The sequence below is a fragment of the Erigeron canadensis genome, chromosome 9, assembly GCF_010389155.1.
Source record: "Erigeron canadensis isolate Cc75 chromosome 9, C_canadensis_v1, whole genome shotgun sequence".
Lineage (NCBI taxonomy): Eukaryota > Viridiplantae > Streptophyta > Magnoliopsida > Asterales > Asteraceae > Erigeron > Erigeron canadensis.
This window is the reverse complement of record NC_057769.1, coordinates 29,509,506-29,535,843: the sequence shown is the minus strand read 5'-3', so window position 1 is coordinate 29,535,843 and position 26,338 is coordinate 29,509,506. Positions and strand designations below refer to the sequence as shown.

Sequence of the window (26,338 nt, the reverse complement as noted above, 5' to 3'; positions counted from 1 at the left end):
AGGTCTGTCAAGTTTGCATAAAAATTTTGTATTTTTTTTATATCAAAAGGTTATCTCCCGAATTATTTACTAATAATATAACTATTTTGTGCAAGTGAACACAACTTATAAATTCGTTAGCTTTTAAATTAAAATAAAAAGGAAAGTTAAAACTAAATTTGTTTCCAACTATAACCAAGATCTTTTAGTGAGTTAAATAAATTTTCTCACCCGACATGAGAACTCCGGTTAATATATTTGTTCCTTTAAATGGATAACGCTTAATATATAGGCATATAGCCATGTGGAAAATTGGGATCAGTCAGTCAAGAAAAAAAAAATACGAAAATGATGTGGTCGATCATAAGACCACTTATAAGATTGAATATTTTGAACCGACATTTATATTGCTAGGTAGATACAACATTAAACACTGATCAGGTGGAGAGTATTAAATTGATCGAAAAGGTGGAAGGTATTAATTAATTTGGGCTTTCAAATGAGATAACTTTTATGTCCCTATGCATTCATATTTAATTCGTTTAGACCAATGATTGCCAAGTTTATAATGTTGGTAACAAATAGAATTTTCTTTTTATAACGAACTTCATTATCACCATGTGGTCCATGTTGACTTCCGTCCATGTCGACTTCCTAATGAGATCGACCCAATACATAAACGATTACAACTTATACAAAAATATTTGCACCATTATTTCCAATCTAACTCCTTATACTTCAATTTATTTAGCATCCCCAAATAGATACATGACTCGTTTAGTTTTGACATAAAGGTTATTATGTATTAATAATCAAGCAAGTACGTAAACGAGAAAGTGTAAATTTATTTAAAAGTAATTAAGTATGTGTACCGGTTGGTTGACATTGAATGTCGGCTATAAACTTGAGATCATCGTCACCCGAACGGTACAAATTTGGCGATCCTAGCGATGTTGTAGAGTTGGGCATTCATTAGTGGAGGAGAACACATACTATAACCATAATATGGATGTGGAGATACTGGTTATGGAACGTAAGGTGTTGATGGTTGAGAAAATTGACTAGGAGGAAGACGATAGCGGACAGTCTTTTTAAAATGTTTGAGAATCCCACAATTTACGAGTCATTTCATATTTTTTTTTAGCTTTTCAACCAAAAACTACTATGCTTGTGTTGCCGCATATTCTCTCGATCATTAGGATGTCACATCATCCTTCTTATCCTCCTTTCTCTATGAGTATTTTACGTTTTTGGTAAACCGAAAAAAACATCACACATGTGTACACCGTCATTTCCAACAATCGAGTCTCATTAGATCTAAACAGTTTAGAAAACAACATCGTCATTTCCAACAATCGAGTCTCATTTATCGGTGAAATAAATATAAATCGGTAGTGGATAAAAACGATGGAAGAAAAATCGGTGATTGGTGATAAGTATGAAATGGGGTTTGCAATGTTATGTGTATAGAAATGGGATGCGAATTATGAAGATATATGTTACGTAGACTTTTTTTAAGTTCTAACACATAGCTAGATACGTTGCTTTTTTTAGAAATTTTAGAAAAAAATAAGTTACCTTTTTACTATTGTTTTTCAATGTTGTTCTAACACATAGAACACAGATTTATAGACATAAAATGAAAAAAAAACAAGAACTATCTTCTTAGTTTTCTTATATATGTCATTTAACGAGGCAATTTTTAAACGAATTTTATGAGCTCGATCTCTAACATAAATGAATTTTTACCTTTTTTTAAGGTCCTTATTAGTCCGTTGTAAAACCGTCAATGTATGTAATAAAACGGGTATACGTGTTATATATGTATGTTCATATATTAAAAAAAGAGAAGTATATCGTAATGTTTTTACCAATAATATTCTTGATCATAAAACTCAAGTTTAGTATTTGATTCTTATTAAATAGCATTACACAAACGCTGCAATGGTGACAATGGCTTTTACTAATTCGTTTGACGTGACTTTGAGTCAGTAAAAATGAGATTTATACAATATACCTTCCTTATTTTTAAATTTGAATATACTGTATGTATGGGTTGACTTAATTTTGACATGTGATTCTTTCCGCCTTTCACCTGGGCTTCTTATCAATATAGTCGTTCGAAATAGAAAAAAAAAAGATAATTGATTGAAGTATGGATCGAGTTGTTTACCTCCAATGTATTATGATTAAGTTGCATCATTATTATATTTGTGTAACAAACACATTATGCGTCCGTTCTTGTTAATCTATAGATTTTACTTTGCATTTCTATTAATGAACAAATATAAAGTTTAATAATCTCAAAACAATTTATAAGTGGTTGTTTATACGCTACTTGTCATCAATGTTTCTTCATATATACATATTTAGTTTAGGTAAAATAAAAGAATTATTAAAGTAAAACAAATAAGACAGTAAGTTTCCCTTCATTAAAAATCACCGTGCATCATTAAAATCATCGTGCACCAATTGTTTAGTGAAATTTCGAGCATCAATTTTACATACCATGATCTAAGGGTCAAAATCTTGTCCTATTTATTTTACTTTAAACCTTGTTTTACAATACCTAACTCCTACATACTTATATTTATACTAACGGTCTTATTAATTGTTTGTGGTTGCGCTTAATTAGAACTTAGAATTAAAATACTAAGGTTTGTTTATGAATATTTTTGGAAGGCTAAGTGATAAATAAAACATAACTCTTTAGTTAAAGGGTTGTTTATGAAATATGTGGATGTCAAGAATTGTCAAGGTAAAGACGCGTGTTATTTCTCACAAAATTTGACATGAAACATTTAGAACAAAAAGAAAATACATCATAATTAAGTATATAAATTAAAAAGGATTACTTTTTAGCAGGTGTAGGATCCTATAGAATCAGAGATCGTGGTGACAAATTCTGGTCCTTTCTTATAACTGGTCCCTACAACAACGTTGTATACAACCATATTAAACGTAGTGTACAAGTCATAATTTTTTTTCTTTATTCTGTTACTAAGTAAAAAATTAGTAGGAAAAGCATGATTTATTTATTTTTCAAAGTATGCACAACACTTAATATTACTTTAAGCAGGACTCGGGTATGTAGTGGTGGTGGTGTAGGCCGTACTAGGCTCCTTCCTAGCATCAGACACGAGTATATTGATAATTGGGGTGTAAACGAGACGATACAGTTCGCGAGTTATCCGAAATTGACTTTCAAATTACTCGAAATCGATTCGGTCTTAATCGAGCCGAGCTCTTTCAAGTCGAGCTCGAGCCCCAATATATCCTACTCGAAAAGCTCGCAAGCTTACTCGAGCTTGTAATTATTTACAATTTTACACTTAAAGGTTATATATTTTTACATAATTAATTTCCTAACGAGCCGAGCTTAATCGTGTCGAACTTGAAATTGTCGAACTTATATGACTAATTTAATTTGAAATTTAACTTAATTCTTAATCTAGTCGAGCTGAATTGATCTTGGAAATGTCAACACATAAGGCGAGCTCGAGCTTGAAAATAAAAGCTTGGTCGAGTTCGAGTCGAGTTTCGAGCTTCGAGTTTTACAATCGAGTCGAGCTCGAGCTTGACACTGTATTGGCTCGACTCGACTCGATTACACCCCTTTTGGTAATCCATAAAACTCTGAATCTCTGGGACTCATGTTTCTTATAATAATATAGTTAGTCCCAAAAAACACCATAGTAATACAAAGTTGTAATCACTAATCATATTATTAATTAGTGAAAAAGTTGAGATTCTTCTATATCAAAATATTAGTTTCTAAAATAATAGGAAAATTCCTGGATTCGAGAGGGCTTGGTGGTCTTAAGAATGGTTCGGGTGGGCTTGATGATCTAGCATTTATGAAAACTTTCATGGTTTAAACCTAGCTCCTCGTTAATTAGTTTTTTCTTAAAAATTAAATTAAAAATAATACTTCTAAAATCACAAGATAAAAATATGCGGATTCAACTAAATCTCCTTAGATATTTAGTAACTATATATATACATGTATAGCGTGTTTAAAGTAGTGTTAATTTAGTATGAGATGTAAAGAAGTTTTTTTGTGAAGGCTTGAATTTAGAAAGGCATAGATTTGAGCCTAAGAGGGCAAAGTTAACCAACATTAAGTGGTTTTTCTTCTACTTACATGGGTGACTCATAGGCGGAGCTACACACAACCTAGGGTAGCCTGAGTTATGGGTTCACTAAATCCGTGTAGTATAAATTTTTTTTGAAAATGATGCATTCTTATTGGTACTACTGGTCGAACAAATATGGATGTAATGAATTCTAAACTTTCGAAAGATTATCTAAATAATAAAACTAATAAAGACGTACTTGTGCAATTTAATGATAAATGCAAACTACCAAAGTGCTAAAAACTCTTAAAAACAGCCAAAATTCATTAAAAAAATCACCAAATATCGTAACAATTTAGTCAATATCGTCATTATACGTCAATATAATGCCAACGATAAAATAGCTTGTGCTACCCGTCCCTTTTCTTGGTTCTGCCACTAGAGGTGAGAAGACTAACTAAAATGAACCCGTTTAAAACAACACAATGTTAATTCTTTTTAGTAAATTATACAAGGTAACTATGTAACACCGAAACGGGTACGACAAAAGGGTACGGGAACAGAGAACAACAAAACTAAAAAATCCAGGATACCGGTACGACAATAAAAAATATACAAATATAAATTATATTAATTTTTTTTTATAGAGAGAGATTTGAGAGTTAAGAGATTATGTATAATTGTATATGTATAACTGTATAATACATGCTTGATCAGTAATCACTTATTGAATGTTTAGTGTTTAATATTTGGTTTTGGAATAAAAAAATCTAATGCTGATCAAATTGTATATAATATAGCCTGTTTGGGTTTGGGGAATAAAAAAAAGTCCATCAAAACATTGATATTAATTAGAGACCATATGGAAACTTCAAAGAAATGTGTCGGTATCTATAGACAATTCAAGGGAACGTTTCATACGTGGTTCGTACGCTGAAACATTTCCTTGGAGTTTCGGAAATGGGTACGACTACCTGTTTAGAATTTCGGTGCATCATAGCAAGGTAATGTTTTTTTTTTGTTGTAGTAATTAAATTATGCTGTATTTCATTGATGTTACTTTGCTCATGATACGCCTAAAAGCTTATCTTTTATTGACTGTATATATAAGTTGCTTAATAACAAATATATATGTAACATAAAACAAACAACCAAACACGAAATTCTTATAAACCTGATCAAGCTCGTAGTTCATATATATGCATCACATATTAAATTATTAATATAATGATTACGATACAAGAAATTTCGGCGACTTCGCCTTATGCCCGACATTTTATCGCCAAATACTTTCTGCGACAATGAGTCGACCCATATCAATGTTGTCGATCGGGTCTAACTATTGTTCAAGTATTATAAGCATCAACTAATTAGCGTAAGCACGACGATTAATAGGGGTAAACCTGCCAATCTCAGACTTAAACTTGATTATACCTAAGTCAAGCCTTCATAGAAAGACTATCTATATCTCAAAGTTAGTGGAATGAGGATTCGAACCTGAGACCTATAGGTCACCAGGGGAACCCTAAACCACTACACCAACTCATCATTGATAACTAATAAGCGTAAATAATTAACGTTAAACATCGTTTCGTTTCGTTATATATGATAAAATTTCATAGCATGACACAGGGGCATGGATGGAAGTTTAAATAGAAATACTTTGCTTTTTGGCCAGATCATCTCCGGCGCGGTTCAGAGTGTTGCATGCTAAAAAACAAAGCCCATTTTACTATAAATAAGCGAGCATTGTCCACAGCTCAGGGCTGATAAAAACTTCTAACATTTTCCTTTCTTGCCACCTCCCTGCTTCCACGATTTTACGCGATCACATAAACAAACGAAAATATTGACCACGATCATATGAACTAGCCAACCAATAACATGATTTTTCTTATTATGTTAAACCATAATAAAGTAAGGGTAAAACATGAACCTTGTAACATTGACAAGGTTATTACTCATAAATAACACAATTTTGGGTCATGTTTGTTTAGCCCATTATTTAATAAATCAAGTTAATATATTAATTACATTAAGACATTTTTGATTGTTGTGTACACTTACATGTAAATATTAATTCACGCCAAAGTCGCCAATGATGACTAGTCTAACTAGTCAGAGGCATCACAAGTTTTACCCAAGGTCTTGAGTTCAATATTTAGGAATGAAAAGTGTTCAGGTTTTTTCCTCCGGATACTTGTAATAGCCCATGGTCAAAATCTCATTGTCTAGGGTACGTGTAAGGCTTCACCATTATACAATGGGATTTCCCTAATGACGCATATTAACTGAATGTTCGAAAAATAAAATATTACTCGTAATTTGTTGTACATAATGTATAAGAACTCGTCTAATGTGAGCCCATGGTAATGTTCATGACTTCATGGTCCATGAACATTATTAGGGGGTGTAAACTAACCGAGTCGAGCCGATACAATGTCAGACTCAAGCTCGACTCGACTGAAGAACTCGAAGCTTGAAACTCGACTCAAGCTCGATCAAGTTTCCATATACAAGCTCGAAGCTTGACTCGACTCAAGAACTCGAAGCTCAAACTCAAAGCCCATACTTTCCACTACGATGAGACGACCCATATCAATATTGTTGTCTGAAAACTTAATTCGAAGAAATTTTTTGGCTAGGATTTGTGCGAAAATTAATTTTGAGAAGTTTGGTGGTGATTTCGTGGTCTAATTCGAAGAAACGAATGAAAATATCGACATTTTAAGTTTTTCGACGAATTTTCCGGCCACTCAGCTGGAGAAGATGATGACGATAGATAAAGTAAATTTCAGTTTTTATCCCTGAATTTGTTACGTTTTGCACTTTCAGTCACACACGTGTTTTGCACGTGTTGGACTTAACGGCTGAAACTTAACATTGTTTGGCCAAAGGATGTTAATTGGAAAATTATGTCAATTTTAAGGTTGAAATTGTAATTTTTCACTTTTAGGGATGAAAAATGTAATTTACTCCCATTTTTATTTTCATTCAATTTTCAACTTGATCATTAACATGTCTTACAATTTAAATTTGATTTCGAGAAAGATGTGTTACATTACTAATTATACTTAATTTAGGTTTGTTTTGCTATTTATAATTCATTATCATTCTTATGAGTTTTATAATGATAGTTAGACATGTGTATTATAAAGAAACAAAGATAAGTATCCTGAAATGTAACAAATTTTGAAAGAATGTTTATAGCGTAAAATAATTAAAGTTGTGTTTATTGTATTAATAATATTTAAATTATGTCTATCGTAGGTAAAAAAAGTGTATCCGATCAATAAAAAACTAACAAGTGACAAATATATTATAAGACACTTATCCCAAAGAAATAAGGATGTTAAGCTAGTTAAATAAGCAAATTACCAAATCAATATTGAAAGATGATCAACATAGCATGAAACAAGGGCATAGATGTAAATTCACATAGAAACACTTTGCTTTTTGACCAAATCATCTCCGGCGCGCGGTTCATGGTGGTGCCTAAAAAACAAAACCCCGTTTTACTGTAAATAAACGAGCATTGCCCACAGCTCAGGCTGATAAAACTTCTTACACTTGCCCTTCTTTGCCAACTCCCTGTTTCCACGCTTATATATATATATACTCGATCACATAAACAAACAAAAATATTGACCACGCGATCATATATTCTAGCCAACCAATAACATGATATTTATTAAACAAAATCAAGGACAATAGATAACACAATTTTGGGTCATTTTTTGTTTATCCCATAATTATTAAATAAATCAAGTTAGAAAATTAAGTACATTGAGTCATTTTTGATTATGTTATTGAGTTGTTTATACTAGCATCTAAATATTACTCATAATTCACAATTCATAATATGTAAGATTTCGCCTTACGTGAGACCAATTAATTGTTCATGGTAGCTTTTAATTATACAAGGTAATGTTTGTTGTAGTAAATTATATTTTATTGATGTTATTTAGTTCATCGATACATCTTAAAGCTTATCTTTTGTTTGACTCAAAAGCTGCTTAATAAAACATACTCCGTATATATGTAACATAATAAACGCGACTAAACACGAATTTCCTATAAACCTGATAATCAAACTCCTAATTCATTTATATGCATCAGATTTTAATTTTATGATTACGATACAAGAAACTAAAACACCAAATTTGGCGACGTCGCCTTATGCCCTGATAATCAAACACGAATTTCCTATAAACCTGATAATCAAACTCCTAGTTCATTTATATATGCATCAAATTTTAATTTTATGATTACGATACAAGAAACTAAAACACCAAATTCGGCGACGTCACCTTAAGCCCAACATGGATATCGACCCAATGTATCCCCTTATTAGTTAGTCTACAACAACAAATAAATGACATACCATTATGCTTTAGGACTAACACAATATAAGTCCGCGCTATGCAACATGTTCCATACGGATTCTTTCTCTATCGTCATTTCAGGGGAGGAGATACCATGGGGGCAGCTGCCCCCTAAGTTTCGAAAATGTAACGTATATATTTCGGATAGTATTTTCTTGCCCCTACATATATGTATTTATATAAGTAATGATGTTTAGTAAAACATAATTATCTTGGAGCTAAGTGAAATCCGTGTTAACTCTTAGGGGATGTTTGGCTCATATATAAAATTCTTAGAAATTCAATGGAATTGGAATTTCAATTCCATTCATTTCCTTGTTTGGTTGGAAAAACTATAGAATTGGAATTCAAAACTTTCCTTCAAATTCCTTAAAACAAAGAATTTACAATTCCTTCACTAAATCAATAGAAAGTTTTAAATTCCAATGGAATTGAAACAATTTGACCAAAAAAACCCCACAAACTATACAAACTTCTTTGTAATTCTGCCGACGGTCGGTGATGTGCCGCCACCAACCACCGCCATCAACCACTGGACTGACTAACCTATTACCTTCATGCCGCCACTGTCAGTGATTAGAACACTGTCGACGTCATCAGATTAAATATCCCTGTTCATCACATCGACGGCTGCTGCTACTTATTCATGGTGCCACCACTAGGGTGTAAATGAGTCAACCCTGCTCGTGAATTATTCGAATTTGATTCGGAAAAAGCTCGTTTCGAGCCGAGCCTAAACGAGTTCGAGTCGAATTCGAGCTTAACTATTGACTCATTTACTAAATGAGCTCGAGCTCGAATTTCGAATAAATAACTCGAATAAGCTTGTGAGCCTAAATGAGCTTTCATATATAATATAATAATATATATGCATATTAATTAATATGTAGACTAATGAGCTTTTGATAATCGAGCTTAGTTAACTTACCGAGCTCGACCTTGTAGAGTTTTTTTGACAAACGAGCCGAGCTCGAGCTTTTTTAAAACATCGCGAGCCGAGTTCGAGCATAAACAGTAAGGTTCGATCGAGCTCGAGCTCAAACCCGAGCTTCTAAAACGAATTAGAGCTCGAGGTCGACTCGGCTCGTTTACACCCCTAGCCACCACCTGCTGCTGCTGTTTCTTCTTCTTCTTCTTCTTCTTCTTATTATTATTATTATTATTATTATTATTATTATTATTATTATTATTATTATTATTATTATTATTATTATTGTTAGTAATATATTTCTATTATTAATTAATGGTATTATTTATACTTGGGAAAATTACACTTTTGGTCCCTGAACTTGGCACGTTTTTCACTTTTAGTCACTAAACTTCAAAAATTGCAAATTATACACTCAACTTGTCACTTTTTTTCACTTTTGGTCACTGCGCCCAGTTTCGTTAGTTTTGCTCCGTTAAGTTGCACAGATTCGTTAGTTTTTTTCACTTTTCGTTCTTCCAATTATTCCATAACTAAAATCGATAATCGACAAACTTCAGTGATGAAAAGTGTAATTTACCTAATTTTTTTTTTATATATACCTCATTCGTCCAATTTTGAATGTTATTATTTTGATTTTTTCTCAATATTTTTGCTTTTAACTTTGACTCTAAACATTTTATTTATAACATATAGTAGTTAGTGTAAATTTTATCAATGAAAAAAATATATTTAAAAATTAGTTCATTATTATATGTTTTATAACAAGTTTATATAACATAGACAAAAATATTTATGGTTAAATCATAAGGTTTTATAGATTATCAGAAAAACCTACAACACGTTACTTCAGATAAACATTACAATCATTATTTTTATTTTCGTTTATTAATAGTTTATAAAATGAATTAAGAAAAACTATATAAGTTTATATAACACAAAAAAAAAATTACGGTTAAAGTAGACATAAGAAGACTCGAAATTCAAACATAGTTACTAAATAAATCTATCTTTATAAATAAAAATTTCAATAACAATTATTTCATCGTCGTTAAAAAAAAACAATATTTTCATCTAATCAAACTACCATATAACAAATAGATAGTAACTGTAAACATAAAAAATTTGTTTCAAAACATAATAAATGAATATGTATTTTCACTAATCGGCCAAAACTATATATAAAACCTAAAGTTGGACCGATTATCGATTTTAGTTATGGAATAATGGGAAGGATGAAAAGTGAATGAAAATTAACGAATCTGGGCAAGTTAACGGGGAAAAACTAACAAAGTTGACGCAGTGACCAAAAGTGAAAAAAAGTGACAAGTTCAGTGTATAATTTGCAATTTTGAAGTTTAGTGACTAAAAGTGAAAAAAGTGTCAAGTTCAGGGACCAAAAGTGTAATTTTCCCTTTATATTTTATGTGCACCGTCGTTGATTCTTTGTTGCTTATTCACTTTTTTTTACACACCATTTCTGGTATTCATGTGTAGAACAGTAGAAGATAATGGGAGGGATACGGATGGGTGGTTGTTGTGGAAAGAAAGTGGATCTATGTGAGATCCATATATCTATATATGTTTATGTTTATTACTCCATCCATCTTAATTTAAATGTCATAGTTTGATATTTTCGGTCTTTTATAATTAACTTTGACCGTCTAGAATTCTATTTGTGTTATGTAATATTTGATGTAATATATATGAATCGATTAAGTTTTCAATGTATTTTATAATGATATAACTTTCGGCAAGTATTATAAAACACAAACAGTATTATAAATGGTCAAAGTTACGTAAGAAAGACTTTGACAGTCAAACTTGGACATTTAAATTGGGACGGAGGGAATATTATTTTTATATAATGAAAAAATTTATCTATATATGTTTAGTTTTGTCATACATAATTTATATTTAAATTCCTTTAACTAAATTTCAAAGAATTCTGTCAACCAAACACAATACAGTTTTTTAAACTTTCAGATTTCAATTCCTTTGAATCCAATTCCCTTAACAAATTTCAATTTCATTAAAAACATTCTACGAACCAAACTGCCCTTTAAGGTTGGGGTTTGAGTTTCGAATCTTGCTTGCTGCATAAATCATAATATAGATATCATAAAAAAAAGTAAAGTAAAGTAACTGCTCAGTGCCGCCTTCCGCGGGTTTTGAGCTCCAATACCTCGACGGTGTATAGGGGAGGTTAAGATGTAGGCAGACCTTACCTCTACCTAAGTAGAGAGGCTGCTTCCAGTTTCTACCTAAATGGTAGAAAAGGCCCTCCAACCTTTGCATGGGATAAGGATCGAACTCATGACCTCTGTCTCTAGAGGCAAGGATGTTTACCACTGATCCAACCATGCTGCTTAATATAAATATCATAAAGTTTGCATTTATTTTTTCTTTTCAAGTTAAAGTATTTTTGTGTTTCTTAAAATATATGATAACTTTTTCGCCTTCCATTTAACTGTTTGTTTCTTCCTATCTCTTATGTAACTATGAAAATTTTATTTTTAATATATTGTTAAAACACATCAAGCAGTTTAGTTTAAATAAATTTTGGTTTGGTTCATCAGCTATTGAATAGATACTCGTTGCAATTAAAAAATTTGGGTTTCCTCCATACGAAAAAGTTTCTGACTCCGTGCTGATCGTCATAGTGGTCAACAAAGGGGTGAGAATTTGACATATTGATGTTTGGTATCGAAAAATGCTGCGACCCACACTAGCTCTTACCCTAACTAAGGTCTAATCAACTACTACTAGAAACACCATGTACATCGATCCTACGTTATTCTAATTCCATGCATACAAGTTATTCTTAGTTGTTTTATACACCTAAAAAAACAAATACAGTACCTGAATTAATTTATGAACCTGACCAAAAAGATATTTTGATCTACTTGTTGAGTTTTGATCCATAGTTAAACAGCACACCACATACTCATATCAAAATTAACCATATATATACTTAATTAATAAACACATTGTATAGGATTAATTATTGTTATATTGAATGTGCGTTAAGATTATAGCTAAATGGAAATGATATATAATAAGAATAAAAAATGAGTGTCATGTTTGTAATTTTATACCTGCCATATACAACCAAAATACTGAAAAGCAAGTCATACAGGTTATTTTCAACTGCTATATTTAGAGGAGCAAATAAACACCAATTTCTGATGCATGAAAACCCATAGTCTAATCTTATTGGTTCTCCCTAATTTTTCCATTTTCGTTTCTTCCTTTCTTTTAATTTACCCACACTCACACTCACAAACCTTGATTTATATTTCTTTTAATTCTGATCAAAACAGATCAATTATGTGTCGTATATTGATCGTGCCATGTTCAAACGTACGTACACTACAATCAATTACTCGTATCTTTTTCCTTAATAATTTACGTTGAGAAATTTTTGAATATGTGTAAGATTTCGTCTAATGTGATCGAGCCCAAGATAATGTTCATGGTAACCTCTAATTATACATGGTAAAAGTTGTTGTAGCAAATTATATTTCATTCATATGACGTTATATTGTTCATCGATCGATACACCTTAAAACTTACCTTTTATAAATGGACTTTGAGTTTATAAGTTGCTTAATAACAAATATACTTGTAACATAATAATAGCAACTAAAACACGAATTTCCTATAAACCTGATCGTCAAACTCGTAGTTCATTTATATGCATCAAATTTTAATATTATGATAACGCGATATGATACAATAAATTAAATTGGCAGATTCGGCGACGTTGCATTATGCCCAACATAATGACGTCGCCAAATAAATACAGCAACGATGAGTCAACCCATATCAATGATGTCGGGTCTATATAGCTATTGTTCAAGTATTGTAAACATCAACTAATTAGCGTAAATAATTAACGTTAAAGTGTTAAACATCGTTTCGTTATATATATATGATAAAATCCATGCTCTTAATTTATGCTAGTTAAATGGATATAATCCTTGTTTAGTTATAGTATACACTACACAAAATGAAAAATAAGTATAGGAATTGAAGGGTGGGGGGCATCCATGTCATTTTGGTCATCAACACACACAAACCAGCAGGTACGTTCATGGTTGAGGCAAAACAAAACACATGAATGTGTGTGTGGAGGGCATGAGTGTAATTTACTTTCTTTTTTGCTTATTTGGGATGGTGAGGAGGTTGATGGTGCGAAACAAAACATATAGTGGCAAGGCTAAGGTTTACTTCAATTGTGGCAACATATTGCTCAGACCATCCAGCTTCAACAGATCAGGCTAGCCATCTGAAACCTGCCCACCAGCTAGCTTTTTATATAATTGGTTTATTTCACTTACATAATTTCATTTTCATTTTGAAATTATACATCTCTCTCTATATATACATATACACTGTCTCTAGCTATCTTTCACACAAAAACACCAGCACCTCTCTCTCACACATAATAACCAGATAAAAAAAATTAAGAAGTTCTTCATCACCATGATGAAAAAATCAGCTTTAAGTTTACTTAATAATGGTATAACAAAACAACTCTCAACTAATCCCATCTATATGACGTCCACTAAATCCAACAGTAACAACACCTTTGAGAAAACTACTACCGGAGGTTAAATCACATTCTTAATTCTTATTTTATTTTTATTTTGTACGTGACTTTTTTGATGAATTGTTGAAGTTTTTTTGGTGTATAAAAAACTTATTTGTTTGTTGCTATATATATAAAGAGTAGTACTATATGTTGGTGGTGGTGGTCATTAGATGATGAAAATGCGTCAAAAAAAGTCTTTCATGTATATGGAATGTCAAAAACCAGGACACGGTGGTGTAACCAAACATAAAACACACACACACATTTATTTATATATATATATATTCTTGTCATATATATCTTTTTTTGAGTCTCGTTTGTGTGTGTGTGTGTGTGTGGGGGGGGGGGGGGGGGGGGGGGGGGGGGTTAAAGTTGGAACCCTTTATATTCAATACATTCAGTTTGTAGATCTAGTTATATTTTCTTGTAATGGATGATTTGTATGGGAAACAAAAAAAAGTATATACATATATAGTTCTAAATCTACAAATCTTTGGAATATATATGTAAAAATTTATGTTACAATTTCCGTACAAAAACAATTTGCAGGTTTTATTATCAAGATGATGAAGTATGTTACATTTTACATACTTTATGCTTTTTGTTGTAAGAAAACGGTTGTTTTTATCTTTTTTTTTTTTCTTTTCTACCATAAGCACTATTACCGTACACTATTTTTATATAACATTTGGTTTATCTAGATTTTTTTTAATACGAAAGATACTTTAACTAAATTTCAAGGGGCTAAATATATGGGCTATGTTGTTTTAAATTGGCCCATTTATTAATGAAGCTTTTGGAATTTGGGTCTCTTTTTCGTGTATAAGTTGGTTTACTTTTGTGGGTATGTATAAACTGTTATTGGGATTTGGGTTGTGGTATAAACTGTACTTGTTTTATTGATTTAGGCTGCTTGTTTTTTTTTTTTTTTTTTATATATTTGTGTTGAATTGAGGAAGGGAAAAGGTAGTGGGCATTTTTGAGTCTCCATTTTGGTTGTTATTTGTGGTTTATAATTTTCTATGATTTACAATAAGAAACTTTAAATTTTGAGCCTCCATTTGGTGTTTTCTTTTTTTTGTCCATGCTTTAACTAACTATTGTGAGCTCGTAGTTACATAAGTTTTTGTAAGAAGAAAAAAAGACATACATACTTAAAAGTTTTTATGCATTTGAAAACACATGAAGCTAAATGAAGTTGAAACATTTTCACAACGGATTAAACTTATATTTATATCAAAATATTTATATACTCCGTATTAAGTTAGTGGTCAAAGGCTTTTTTAAATGGTCACAATTAATTTTGGAATTGAACTACTTATTGGGCTGGTTGTGTTGAATTATATATGGCCTTGACAGGGGAAAAGGCCAAAATTCTAGTGGGCTATTTATATGGGCTATTTGATTTTAGTTTGTCCCATTTATTACAATGAAACTTTTGGACCCAATAAATATACATATTTGATGTTAATACTTTGATATATCTTAATCAGATTTTGTTGCATTGGGCACAACTTTGTTAGTGGGTGAAGGGAATAGCCTATTCATTTGGTGTTTTCTTTTTTAATTAACTATTGTGAGTTTGTAGTTACATAAGTTTTTGTAAGAAAAACAAAAAAGACATACATAGCTAAAAGTTTTTTTGCATTTGAAAACACATGAAGCTAAAAGAAGTTGAAACATTCTCACAACTGATTAAACTTATCTTAAACTATATAGCAATATTTATATATTAATTTATAGTGGTCAAAGGCTTTTTAAAATGGTCACAATTGATCCTGGATTTGAAATACTTATCGGGCTGGTTGGGTTCAGGGGAAAATACCAAAATGCTAGTGGCCGGGCTATTTATATGGGCTACTTGATTTTAGTTTGTCCCATATATTACAATGAAGCTTTTGGACCCAATAAATATATATATCTATTTGATTTTCATACTTTGATATATCTATCTTAATTAATCAGATGTTGTTGCACTGGGCACAACTTTGTTAGTGGGTGAAGGGAATCTCACCTATTCAAAGGAGATACTGAGACAAGGAGTGATACATCCAAAACAGTTGGTGGCTACTGTGTTTGAATCCGAGGGTAAGCCAAACCAAAGCCTTGATAATACATAATTATGTGGTTAATATGGAAGTTTTTGTTTTTCTGTTTTTGGTTTGGCCCACTAGTTGGTTAATATATAAATTTGGATTAGTAAATTTGTAATCCGATTAGAATTCCAATAAATGCTAAGTGTAAACTCAATCAAAATCATTGGTAATGAATGGTCAATTGGATACATTCCTTTGGCAACTCAAAAATCATGGGTTACATATTAATACTATAATACATACATAACCGACTTATATATATAATTTGTTTCAGATTTGGCGTACGGAAGATATGCTGGAATGCGATCAACTACTGCTGCCCTTAGGAAACAGGGAGTAACCGTTCTATTTGGCATTGATGCCACAAGCAGTCTTGGTAGCAACACTGTCCTGCAGCAGAAACTGTTTAAGCATATACAGTTTAACTATCCACACCACGTCACCGCCAAGTCTGAAGATTTGGAACCAAACCGAAAACTACTTACTGGGTTCTTTAGGCAAGCCATACCGCTTTTGGAACAAAACGGGCTAGTTCGGGTTTTGTTGAACACCAATTACCCTTTTGGAGAGCTAAAAGTTGCTGCTGGTGTGAATGATGGTGATGCAGAGGAGAAGGTACAAGTTGCTGCTGGTGTTAATGATTGGATGAAGGGTTGGAACATTGAGATGTGTGCTAAGGAGGCTGGCCTGAAGCTCCTCAAGTATAAGCCTTTTAAGTTTGGTGATCACATTCTGTACAAGCCGACCAAGGGGTTCGGCAAGGACCCCAGCGGCGAGTGGCAGACGGGCGAATCCCTCTTTTACGATCTGCAGGTTGATTGGAGTAAACCGAAGAATGCCAACGTGAGTAGCAAACCTTCAACTATATTGTAGTATTAACTGATTGTTTAATGATCAACTTTTGGGTTTAATTGTGTATTTATCTCTCTCTTTTCAGATACCACAAAGGCTTACTGGCTCAGCCCTGCTTGAAAAATTGGACAAGAATGCCAAGATGCCCAAGAAAAGGAACTGATTTGCATCTTCATATTATCTATCTATATATATCCTAAGAAACTTGATTTTGAATGGCTTCTTTTGTAATTGAATGGGCTCATGTCCCATCTTGAATCTCAAGTTATGTTGTGTAAGGCTAGACCTTAGTAGTAGTCTGTTCTGTTGGAGCTGTTTTTCTGATATTATTCGAATCACAACCTCTGTATTTTGACCTCATGTGCACTTTTGGTTGGTTCATCTTTTAGTTGCATCAAATGTCTAGCTATTTCTTTTGTGTATGCAGTTTTGGGTTGGTTACCATTTTCATCAAATGGCTTTTGACCCACTAACCCCCAAGACCTGTTTGTCGTAGTACTGATGATTTTACGTTTCTATATGCATTCTTATGGCTTGTGTTTTGATGTTACTTTCGTATTTTGTTCAGCAGTTTGTAGTATTGGTTTATCTAGTTTGATGATTGTCATAAGTTTTAGGGATTTTATTACTGTGATTCTCAAGGGCTGCTTGCCGAAGCTTCTGCTGCTAATGAAACACATATTAAGATATGCATATGTATATGTGTAATTAAACGTTAGTTTTGTTGATTGTAATGTTAGTGGGGAACTTACGTTTGTTGTTTGTAATCTTTTTATCAGTGTTGGCAGAATAATTGCAGTAGTTGCAGAGAGTTCATGACCCGAGTTTGGTCCTCATCACTAGCCATCACCTGGGTTTAGCACATACGAGCCTACAAATCGATCAAATAACTGGCTCGATCTAAAGAAAGACTATATATGCAGTATTGATTCTCTAAAAGAGTCTCTGACCTGACTTAAAATGGTGGTCATTGTATATTGCAGTATTGGTGACTCATTAGATTTAGCACCAATTGACGCCTTCCTGCTTGCTTGTTATGACAACGATGCGGATGAATATGAAACCATTCGCAAAATAGGTAGGTGACTCTCAGAATGGGCTGAAGTCCCATTTTGAATGTGAACATTTGTTGTGTAACATACGAGCTTAGTAGTAGTAGTAGTTTGTTCTATTGGAGCAGTTTTTTAACTTGATAATGGAAGTTTGTCAACGGTTAGCAGTAGTTATACCTTTATTCGATAATAGGGTGACTGTTGCTTCCAGATTAGACCAACAATATGGCGGAATATGTTAGTTGTGAGGTTTATTACAGAAGGATATACTGGTCTATCCTTACTGTGAAGTTTTCTTAACTTATCGTTTTTCTCTGTTTAATTCATGCTAACAATCCAGGAAAGACGGTCAAGATAAAAAGAAGAATTACATTAAGGGTCTGTTTGTTGTGCTAATTGATTGTGAACCTCTATATTTGATCCGTCTACTTCAGGTTATCCTAATGAATTATAATTGAAATCTTTGTATTAGATTATTTACTTAATCATTGGTTTAGATGGCTTTGCCTTCTTTTTTAATATGCAGACCAATTCGGGTATTGGATTATGCTGAAAAACATTCATCACTGCCAGCCAACTCTCATTCTACAAAGGAGGTTATAAAATGTGTTCAGAATTTTGACTCATTGGTTATTTCTTTGTATTTATGTTAGTTTTTAGGATGCCAAAATTGTGAAAGAAGCGTATTATGTACTTCCTGTATGCTCTTCTTTCTGGTGGTGTATGGAATTTGCCCAAAACTTGTTTCTTGTCATTGGTTGTTCCACTTTTTTCCCATCCAGATCTTAGATAAATTTTCCATATGTTACACCAATTGTTCTGGATTCTGAATTGGTAGCATATGATCGCAAGAAGCAAAAACTTCTTCCATCTCAGGTTACTTGTTTCTTATCATGTTATGTTTTGTTATGATTCGATCATCATCATCGATAGACCATTTATAGTTGCTAAATTTCATTTCATGTGACATGCATGTTTCTTAATGACTATCAACAGATTCTGACTACGCATGCTCACAAAACGTTGTAATGAGTGGAATCAAGGTTGACGTCAAAGGATCCAGAGGAAAGTAAAAAAAAAAATGACACTGCAGTGGATGAGGTAATAAACCTCGCATTTCAGTTTTAAATTGTGTTTTTATCTGTGTATTGATAGTGATTATGTGATAATGAGTACCCGGATTCTGATTATCAACTTTGGCAAATAGAGTTTGGGACCTAATGGATCAAGCTCCTCCTTGGCTGCTATGAAAGAAATGGGCGTTGCGTTGTGGAAGGAACGTTCTGCTCTGAGTTGGAGGCAAGAGCTCCTTCCCTCCCTTTCTTATCGACATTAGCTGTATCCCATATTCCCATATGTACTTCTGTTGTTTGAAGCTTTAATAAGTAACTATCAAATTTTTAGATGTAGTTTCGAATTTCTCGGTCCTAAAAGGAGAATTAAAACCTCTCTGCAACACGGTGTATTTGATAAGCTAAAGTAGCAATCATCCTTCTCTTTATCTGTTCATGGATAATTTGCATCGTATAAAGGAGATCCGCTTCTATCTAACTATTTTAAATTTGGGATGCTACATATGAGCCTGCAAAGCGATAAAGTAACTGGCTCAAGCTAAAGAAAGACTATATATGTAGTATTGATTCTCTTTGATAGTCCCTGATGGTAATCTGAGTTGACTGAAAATGGTGGCCAGTTTCTTTTGCAGTACTCGTGACCCGTTAGATTTAGTGCCAATTAGAGCCTTCAATGGGAAAGGAAAACGTGTAGGCGTGGATATGGTGCAAGACAGGTAGGGTACTTTTTTTTTTTGAGTGGGTTGTAGATGTGTCTTAGATAAGTAAATTTGTTATATGAGCATCAGAATCAGATGCTTGTATGTAATAAAATGGGCTGCTCGAGATGATATTTGGAATATGATTTTGTTTCTTAAAGTTGTAGAATTCGATGAATAACTTTTAGAGTGTTTAGCAGATTTTGACTATCTAAGTAAATAATAAATAAAACGTCTAAATTTTGCATTCTTGTGAGAAAAGGAGACATGACTTGGAGATAACAGGTACCTCGATACGGTTAAATAATGGGTGATTAGGCAATGTTATGTAGCATTATGACAAAACGTGTTTGTTCTCATTCGGTATTTCAGTTGGGCTTATGCTTGCTAAGCCCACTAAAGGAGTATGTGAGTTCTTAGATGAATTTCAGAATATAGATTCACTAGTAAATACAAATTTGATGGTGTCGGGCAACATATTGTGGCAGTGAAGTTGTAAGAAAAGACCATATATACGAGTGGCTAACCTGTTTCAGTGTACAATAGATACATTATTTGGAGGATGGGACGGTTCAGATATATAGCAGAGATGCTGAAAGAATATGTAATTGTTCCCTGATGTTGTTGCTGTTGCAAGGTACTTTTTGTTTTTCTAATAAAAGAATTCCTTCACACTGTACAATGCAGATGTAGTTATATATCTTGTCTAACATTGTTATGCAGAGTTAAAAAAACCTAGTGTAACATCATGTCATTTCATGTGACATGCACTTTCATGGGCAGCCACATCTGAAGACTTTCAACGGGAAAATGAACTACATTCCCTACAAGAAATAGATAAGTTCAGAGAGGGAGTTAAATCTGGATGGACTGCACCGGGTACTCCACAGCTCCACTTAACAAATTCCCAGACCGCACAGGATGAGCTGAAGCATATGATCTGGTACCATACTCAACGCTCTTTTTTATGCTTGTGTTTGTGTTAATATTTGAAATATTGTTCTTTGAAAGTATTTGTCTCTGGAATTCGGTTGTGAGATTTTTTTGGTCGATGGAAATTGATATTAACAGCTGAAAAATATTATTGCTTCAGATGGATGCTCATATTCAACAACTTGATCAGTATCTTAAAAAACTAGAAGGGAAACGCCGTGGTAGGTTTCTTCTTCCTTCTGAGTCAGTCGCACACATATCTTGCAGATGTGATACTGATATACTGATATACTTCGTGCTCCTGTTTCTGTTGTGATGGGGTGACAAAGTGGATGGAGCGCGTAATGGGTCATTATGGGTTTGGGTTGAAGCAAGTCTTTTTTTAGCATGGGTGGAAATGGGTCTGTCGGGTTTGATTGATCTTATCTCCTTTCAACTTATACTTACAAAAACAATATTATAATGAAACTGGAACCTGGCCACACTTCCATCACAGTTCTGCTATTTTTACTATATTTACGGTTGTGACAGAAAAGGAAAATGCTGTAATGCTGGATCACCTGTTTTGGATGCTGATGGCAATGGGTACTCTGTAACGGAAGGTGGTAGAGTGAAAAAGTAATTATCAGATAAACGAGCATTTCCTTAAAACATAGGGTTAATTACTAATAATTACGAGTATAATTTATAATCACCAATTCCCCAAAGTATATTGGGCCATTCCTGGTATTATAAAAATTGGTGAAGGTTGCTTGTAGATTGGATTTACCACCAGTTATGCATCCTTTTTATATAAGAGTTGTGTATCCACTTGTTTAAGATGTCTTGTGCATCCAAAGAACTATGCATTCAAATTAAGGAGGACGAATTGAATGAATTCGAATTCATGCAAATCGAACACTTATTACGCCTATTGTTAAAAAAATAAAAATCAAACAGGACTAAAAAATAATGCTTAAACACTTATTACACCTACTCTTAAGAAAATAAAAAACGAAAGAGACAAAAAAAAAAATAAACAAACTAGACGTAAGGCTATGAGACGGTTGTAGTACACAAAGATAAGTTCATAAAGCCATGAAAATTGGGGGAAAAAATACATTACACGTCTATGGCAGTTTAAAATTTTGAAATGTAAAAGTTTTCCAACATGAACGGTTGGTTATGATCATCGACTTGCCATGTCAACAGAACTGTTTGCAGGAGTTTAGAACGCATAAATACAAAAACCTTCGTTTGATAATGCATCCCAAATTATATCTTCAAGTTATTGTGCATCCAAAGTTATTTTATAAAGTATTTGTGCACCCATAGATAAAAACAAAAGATTACAATGTCATTGGTTATTTGACTTCGTCTGATATACGCAATGACACAAATATTTCGAAACCGTAAAAAAAACATGATGTACATAAATTTAGTTTAAAAAAAATAAAACATAGACTTAGTAACCGTTTTACAATATGAAAAGAAAATAAAAAACAAATAAATTCTCAACCGTCAACCCTTAATTCTGATATTACCTTTTTGTATGAGTGATGATGTGGGTGTTTTGGGTTGGTTCTTACATACTTTTATTTTTAAAGTGTTTGTATTGGATGGGTGCCCCTAAACTAGTACATTTGTTAATTTCGCATTATGCTAATTGTTAATATTAATAAAGTTAGCAATTAATGTGTTTTTAATCAGATTTTTTATTGTATTTTTTTCAAATAAATAAAAATGTATTTTTATTTAATATTAAGTAAAAAAAATAATAATAAAAAAATCAATCATTAGGTTATCCCACTATTCAATCAACTCCACTTCTCTCTTTTTTCCATTACAACCCCAAATGCCACATATGGTGTAGGTAGTCTAACCCCCAACAATACCAAATATTTTTTATAATAGTCTTCAGCCTCAACCCTCGACCCTTAAAACAACCCCGTATGATTCGATCATATCATATCAATAATAGAAAATATACTAGATTTCTAAAGCCCAATATGTGCTAAAACTACAATATATAGAGTATCGAATACAAGATTAGGAAATCTTCCTACATAATATCGTGACAATTCACGTTACAGTGACATTCATATATTTTGTGTTTATATTTGATAGATAGTTACTTGCAATTCATATAATTAAAAATCCCCTCTCTTATATATATAGTATATCTGTCTACAGTACATATGAGAACATAATTATTTTGGAAAATAGCATATAATATTTCAAACACAAGTTATATCCATGGAATAAAATTTACTCTTGTTTCGATCGTATGGATCCACTGATTTTCATGTTTAGGGATAGTTATCTTCAATACGTCATTCTTCACATTCATATGTCTAACTTTGTGTTCATGTATGAAAACATTTTCCGGTAACGTAATCCCGATCAAGAATCCTCCATAAGTGACACCAGGATTAGGGCCTTCATTTCCTACAACGATACGAATCAGATCCGTCCAGACATATACACGCACACAACCAAAGACATGTGACGCTCCTGTAACATACAAAACATAGATTAATTTCATTATTTTTTTAACACATACGCACAACTAATAATCTAAACTAATACATGAGCTTGAAAACACACGTAACACCACCATATTCTTTTTTGGGATATTTTTTCCAGCTTCTCTGTCATACTCTCTTTTTCTTTATTTTTTAATTATATCTTTTATTTATTTATTTCTTTTTTTATCTTTTCTTATTAGATATATATAAGATTAACATGTATATAATAAAATAATAAATAAAGTATATATGGCTTTGGTCGAACTTATGAAAATGTATACATACATCTTCTTTTATTATTATCATTGTTATTATTATTATTATTATTATTATTATTACTATCGTTACTTAATATTGAATTTAACGTTCATCCCCATATAATAAAAGTCTCATCTATTAGTTATTCGATTATATTTTTTTCTCTTTATGTAAAAATCAATGGTATACTAAATATAGTCGATGTACACATTGTACGGGGTTGAATACTTTATTTTATATTTGTACATCGGTAAAGGTTATCCCTTTTAACCATCTTGCAATCTGAAAAATCAAATAAACTATATATTTTGCTTACTTCAATATGACCCTAGGAGGTGATATGGCACAATGTACATTATTCAAATATACTTTGCTACTAAGGTTATAAGGAGTGGTGACGAGAGGAGAATGGGAAGATTGTTATGTGATGTGTGGGGTAAAAAGAGTTGTCCTTTGAATAAAGTGGATATGGGTGGATTTTGAAGGGTGAGACCACTTGCGTCATGTGCATGGGGGAGTGGTAGTCCTTTGTTCTGAATGGAGTAGTGGGGTTTTTGTTTTAAATTTTGGGCTGGTAAAACCAATTTGGTGAACTGGTGGGTTCACCGGGTAGAGGGTTCACCCGAGGGGCGGTTTTGGGGGCGAATTAAGGCGAAAAATGGGTGGGTTCGTCCCTTTTCAGCTCCCATAACTTATTCCGGTCTAATTAGATCTATATATTAACACAAATGGAATTATGGAAGGAAAGGATTTCAGCGCCCCTCTCTAGATAAGAAGCAGAACGCGCCAGGATAACTAACAACCGTCTACTTAGCGAGTTACTATTCGTCCAATAAAAGATAAATAGTAATTGCTTAGCGAGTTACTAATAAATCGTTGGGTAAGTACGTGTATATTTGAAACCATAATAAAATTGAAGATTCAAAAAAACAAATCGATCTCAGCCACAAGTTTTCTTCCTAAAGTGTTTTTTTTTTTTTTTAAATTAAGATGTGGATTACTAACAAATGTTGAGAGAGCCCGTGTTAGAGTATACAGCCAGATCGTCACTTAAATTCTAAGGAAAAAAATCCTACGCTTGAATCGAGACTTTTCCCTTAAACCTACCGTCAGGCAAACACAATAGAGTTGCTTACTTGCTTTCTTTTAAAGAAATGGCTAAAAGAGTTACAATTTGGTTTTTATTTTGTATAAAGATATGTCATGGTATGAAACTATGAATGAAGCATAAATCTTTAAAAGCCTAGCTAGCCAACTAGCAAATTTCATTTAAATCTCTTTTTAACTTTGCTAAAAGACTTTCTCGATCATTACCACGAATTTACCAAATTTTAAATCTAAACAAAGTTAGATGATACATAAAGTTCATATGTAAAGAAATAAAGTTAAATGATACATACCAGTAAAGCTATCAAAGTGAGTATATTCCTCCGTCGCTACACTTCCCGTAATATCAGACATGTCGCGGACTAGGTAAAGGGCTTTAGCATCCTCCATCACATCCCACCTAAGAGATTCACAGGCTGGACGAACATGGAAACGTTCATCCAGCTTGTTTAGCAAACGAGCCAAATTTCTAGTTGCTGAGAGTTGAGAACAATACGCTTCTGAAACAACAACCATGACACGTGGAAAAATAGAAGAATTATCATAAAACAAACAAATAAACGAACAAGTGTAAAAAATATGTTGAGATATAAATGTATGCACGAACCCTTGTAAATTTGTTGGACACGATAAAAAGTATCCTCCTGGCATCTGCCTTCTAACTTCAGATTATTATTCACTTGATCGATTTCGGTATTAGTGCTATAGAAACGAGAAGATACTGTTGCTACAGGACGAAACAAGGGGACAGATTTGGACTTGAGGGGATTAGAAGCAACGGGATTAGCAAATGGGGAAGCCATCGATCGATCTGCAAATATATAAAAGATCGGAAAAGGCGTTTTACAAATCAAAAAGTTATTGCATCGATCGCCGCAAATTATATTATATTATTATAGTATAGTATATAAATAAAAAGATTAATGTTTCAGGATGTACATTATATTATATTGTTGTGTAATATTGAACTATACTAATTGAGTGTTCATTGTATATAAAAATGAAACAGAATGGAAAAACCCACCATGAAGGACCTTACTGGATCTGCAATTAAACTCATGATCAGAGTAGTCATCTGGACGGAATAGGCTGCTATAGAAAGGAGATGATGCGCCGCCCGTATAAGCACGAAACATGACAACAGGTCTGATCATATTAGTAACAAGGCCTTTAGCGACCAAGGAAGCCATGAATCTCTAGCTGATCGATCTAACTATATATTTTTTAATAATTAATTACGGTTTTGGGACATATATCATTCGATCCTTACTTACATATATTACGAGTAGCTTCGTTTGCAAGATAAACATTATCATTATAATTACGGTTATTTATTGAAATGGTACTTGAACTATTCACCATATTACTGGTTTCATACTTAAAACTTTAAAATTACTTATCATACCCCAACTTATCAATTCTTCACTCGGACGATACTTGAACCTGACAGGCGTCAGTTTGGCCGTTAATTTGGGGTATGACTACCGTAAATTTTAAACTATAGGTAAGTATTCAGTAATATAGTGCATAGTCCAGGTACCATTTATGTAATTAACCGTTATTATTATTATTATTATTATTATTATTATTATTATTATTGTTATTGATATTTATTATTATTATTATTATGGTTGTTGTTTTTGTTGTTTTTTTAAATACACAAAGTATTATTGAGGAATAAATAATTTTAAAACTCGAATTTATTGCTAAAAATAAATAAATATGAAAATACACAATTAAAATCATCATGGATCTATAATTTAATATATTAATATTGATAGTTTTTAATAAAATAAG

At 32.5% G+C, this 26,338-nt stretch overlaps 2 protein-coding genes and 2 long non-coding RNA genes across 7 annotated transcripts; 3 read left to right on the top strand and 1 right to left on the bottom strand.

The window, feature by feature from the left end:
- The first annotated feature begins 15,727 nt into the window (after positions 1-15,727).
- Positions 15,728-16,947, top strand: LOC122583515 (uncharacterized protein At4g26485-like). The gene is made up of 3 exons (XM_043755911.1): positions 15,728-15,839; positions 15,931-16,053; positions 16,336-16,947. Exons 1-3 carry the CDS (start codon positions 15,728-15,730, stop codon positions 16,932-16,934), a joined length of 834 nt encoding a protein of 277 aa, XP_043611846.1. The 3' UTR covers positions 16,935-16,947.
- Positions 16,948-17,698: 751 nt separating this feature from the next.
- Positions 17,699-19,466, top strand: LOC122582309. Its single transcript, XR_006321161.1, has 5 exons — positions 17,699-17,991; positions 18,306-18,399; positions 18,492-18,841; positions 18,962-19,066; positions 19,173-19,466. It is a non-coding gene; the product is annotated as an uncharacterized LOC122582309 (long non-coding RNA).
- A 204-nt stretch (positions 19,467-19,670) lies between these two features.
- Positions 19,671-21,528, top strand: LOC122582307. 4 transcript variants are annotated; one of them, XR_006321159.1, is made up of 5 exons: positions 19,671-19,754; positions 20,283-20,373; positions 20,520-20,679; positions 20,830-20,890; positions 21,201-21,528. It is a non-coding gene; the product is annotated as an uncharacterized LOC122582307 (long non-coding RNA). The 4 variants fall into 4 exon arrangements; XR_006321157.1 differs by having other exon boundaries at positions 20,460-20,679; positions 21,201-21,527; XR_006321160.1 differs by lacking the exon at positions 20,283-20,373 and having other exon boundaries at positions 21,201-21,524.
- Positions 21,529-22,896: 1,368 nt separating this feature from the next.
- Positions 22,897-25,731, bottom strand: LOC122583514. Its single transcript, XM_043755909.1, has 4 exons — positions 25,566-25,731; positions 25,149-25,352; positions 24,835-25,041; positions 22,897-23,162 (listed from the first exon to the last, which is right to left on the bottom strand). The coding sequence occupies exons 1-4, from the start codon at positions 25,729-25,731 to the stop codon at positions 22,897-22,899; spliced, it is 843 nt and encodes a 280-aa protein (XP_043611844.1).
- Between the last annotated feature and the right edge of the window lie 607 nt (positions 25,732-26,338).

Coding starts and splice junctions, on each gene's coding strand:
- LOC122583514 (XM_043755909.1), bottom strand. CDS start 25,731: ATGGCTTCCTTGGTCGCTAAAGGCCTTGTTACTAATATGATCAGACCT. Junction 25,353..25,565: donor ATCCAGTAAGGTCCTTCATG/GTGGGTTTTTCC, acceptor ATATATTTGCAG/ATCGATCGATGGCTTCCCCA. Junction 23,163..24,834: donor TCACTTTGATAGCTTTACTG/GTATGTATCATT, acceptor TGTATGTTACAG/GAGCGTCACATGTCTTTGGT.
- LOC122583515 (XM_043755911.1), top strand. CDS start 15,728: ATGGTCACAATTGATCCTGGATTTGAAATACTTATCGGGCTGGTTGGG. Junction 15,840..15,930: donor GGGCTACTTGATTTTAGTTT/GTCCCATATATT, acceptor TTAATTAATCAG/ATGTTGTTGCACTGGGCACA. Junction 16,054..16,335: donor TACTGTGTTTGAATCCGAGG/GTAAGCCAAACC, acceptor AATTTGTTTCAG/ATTTGGCGTACGGAAGATAT.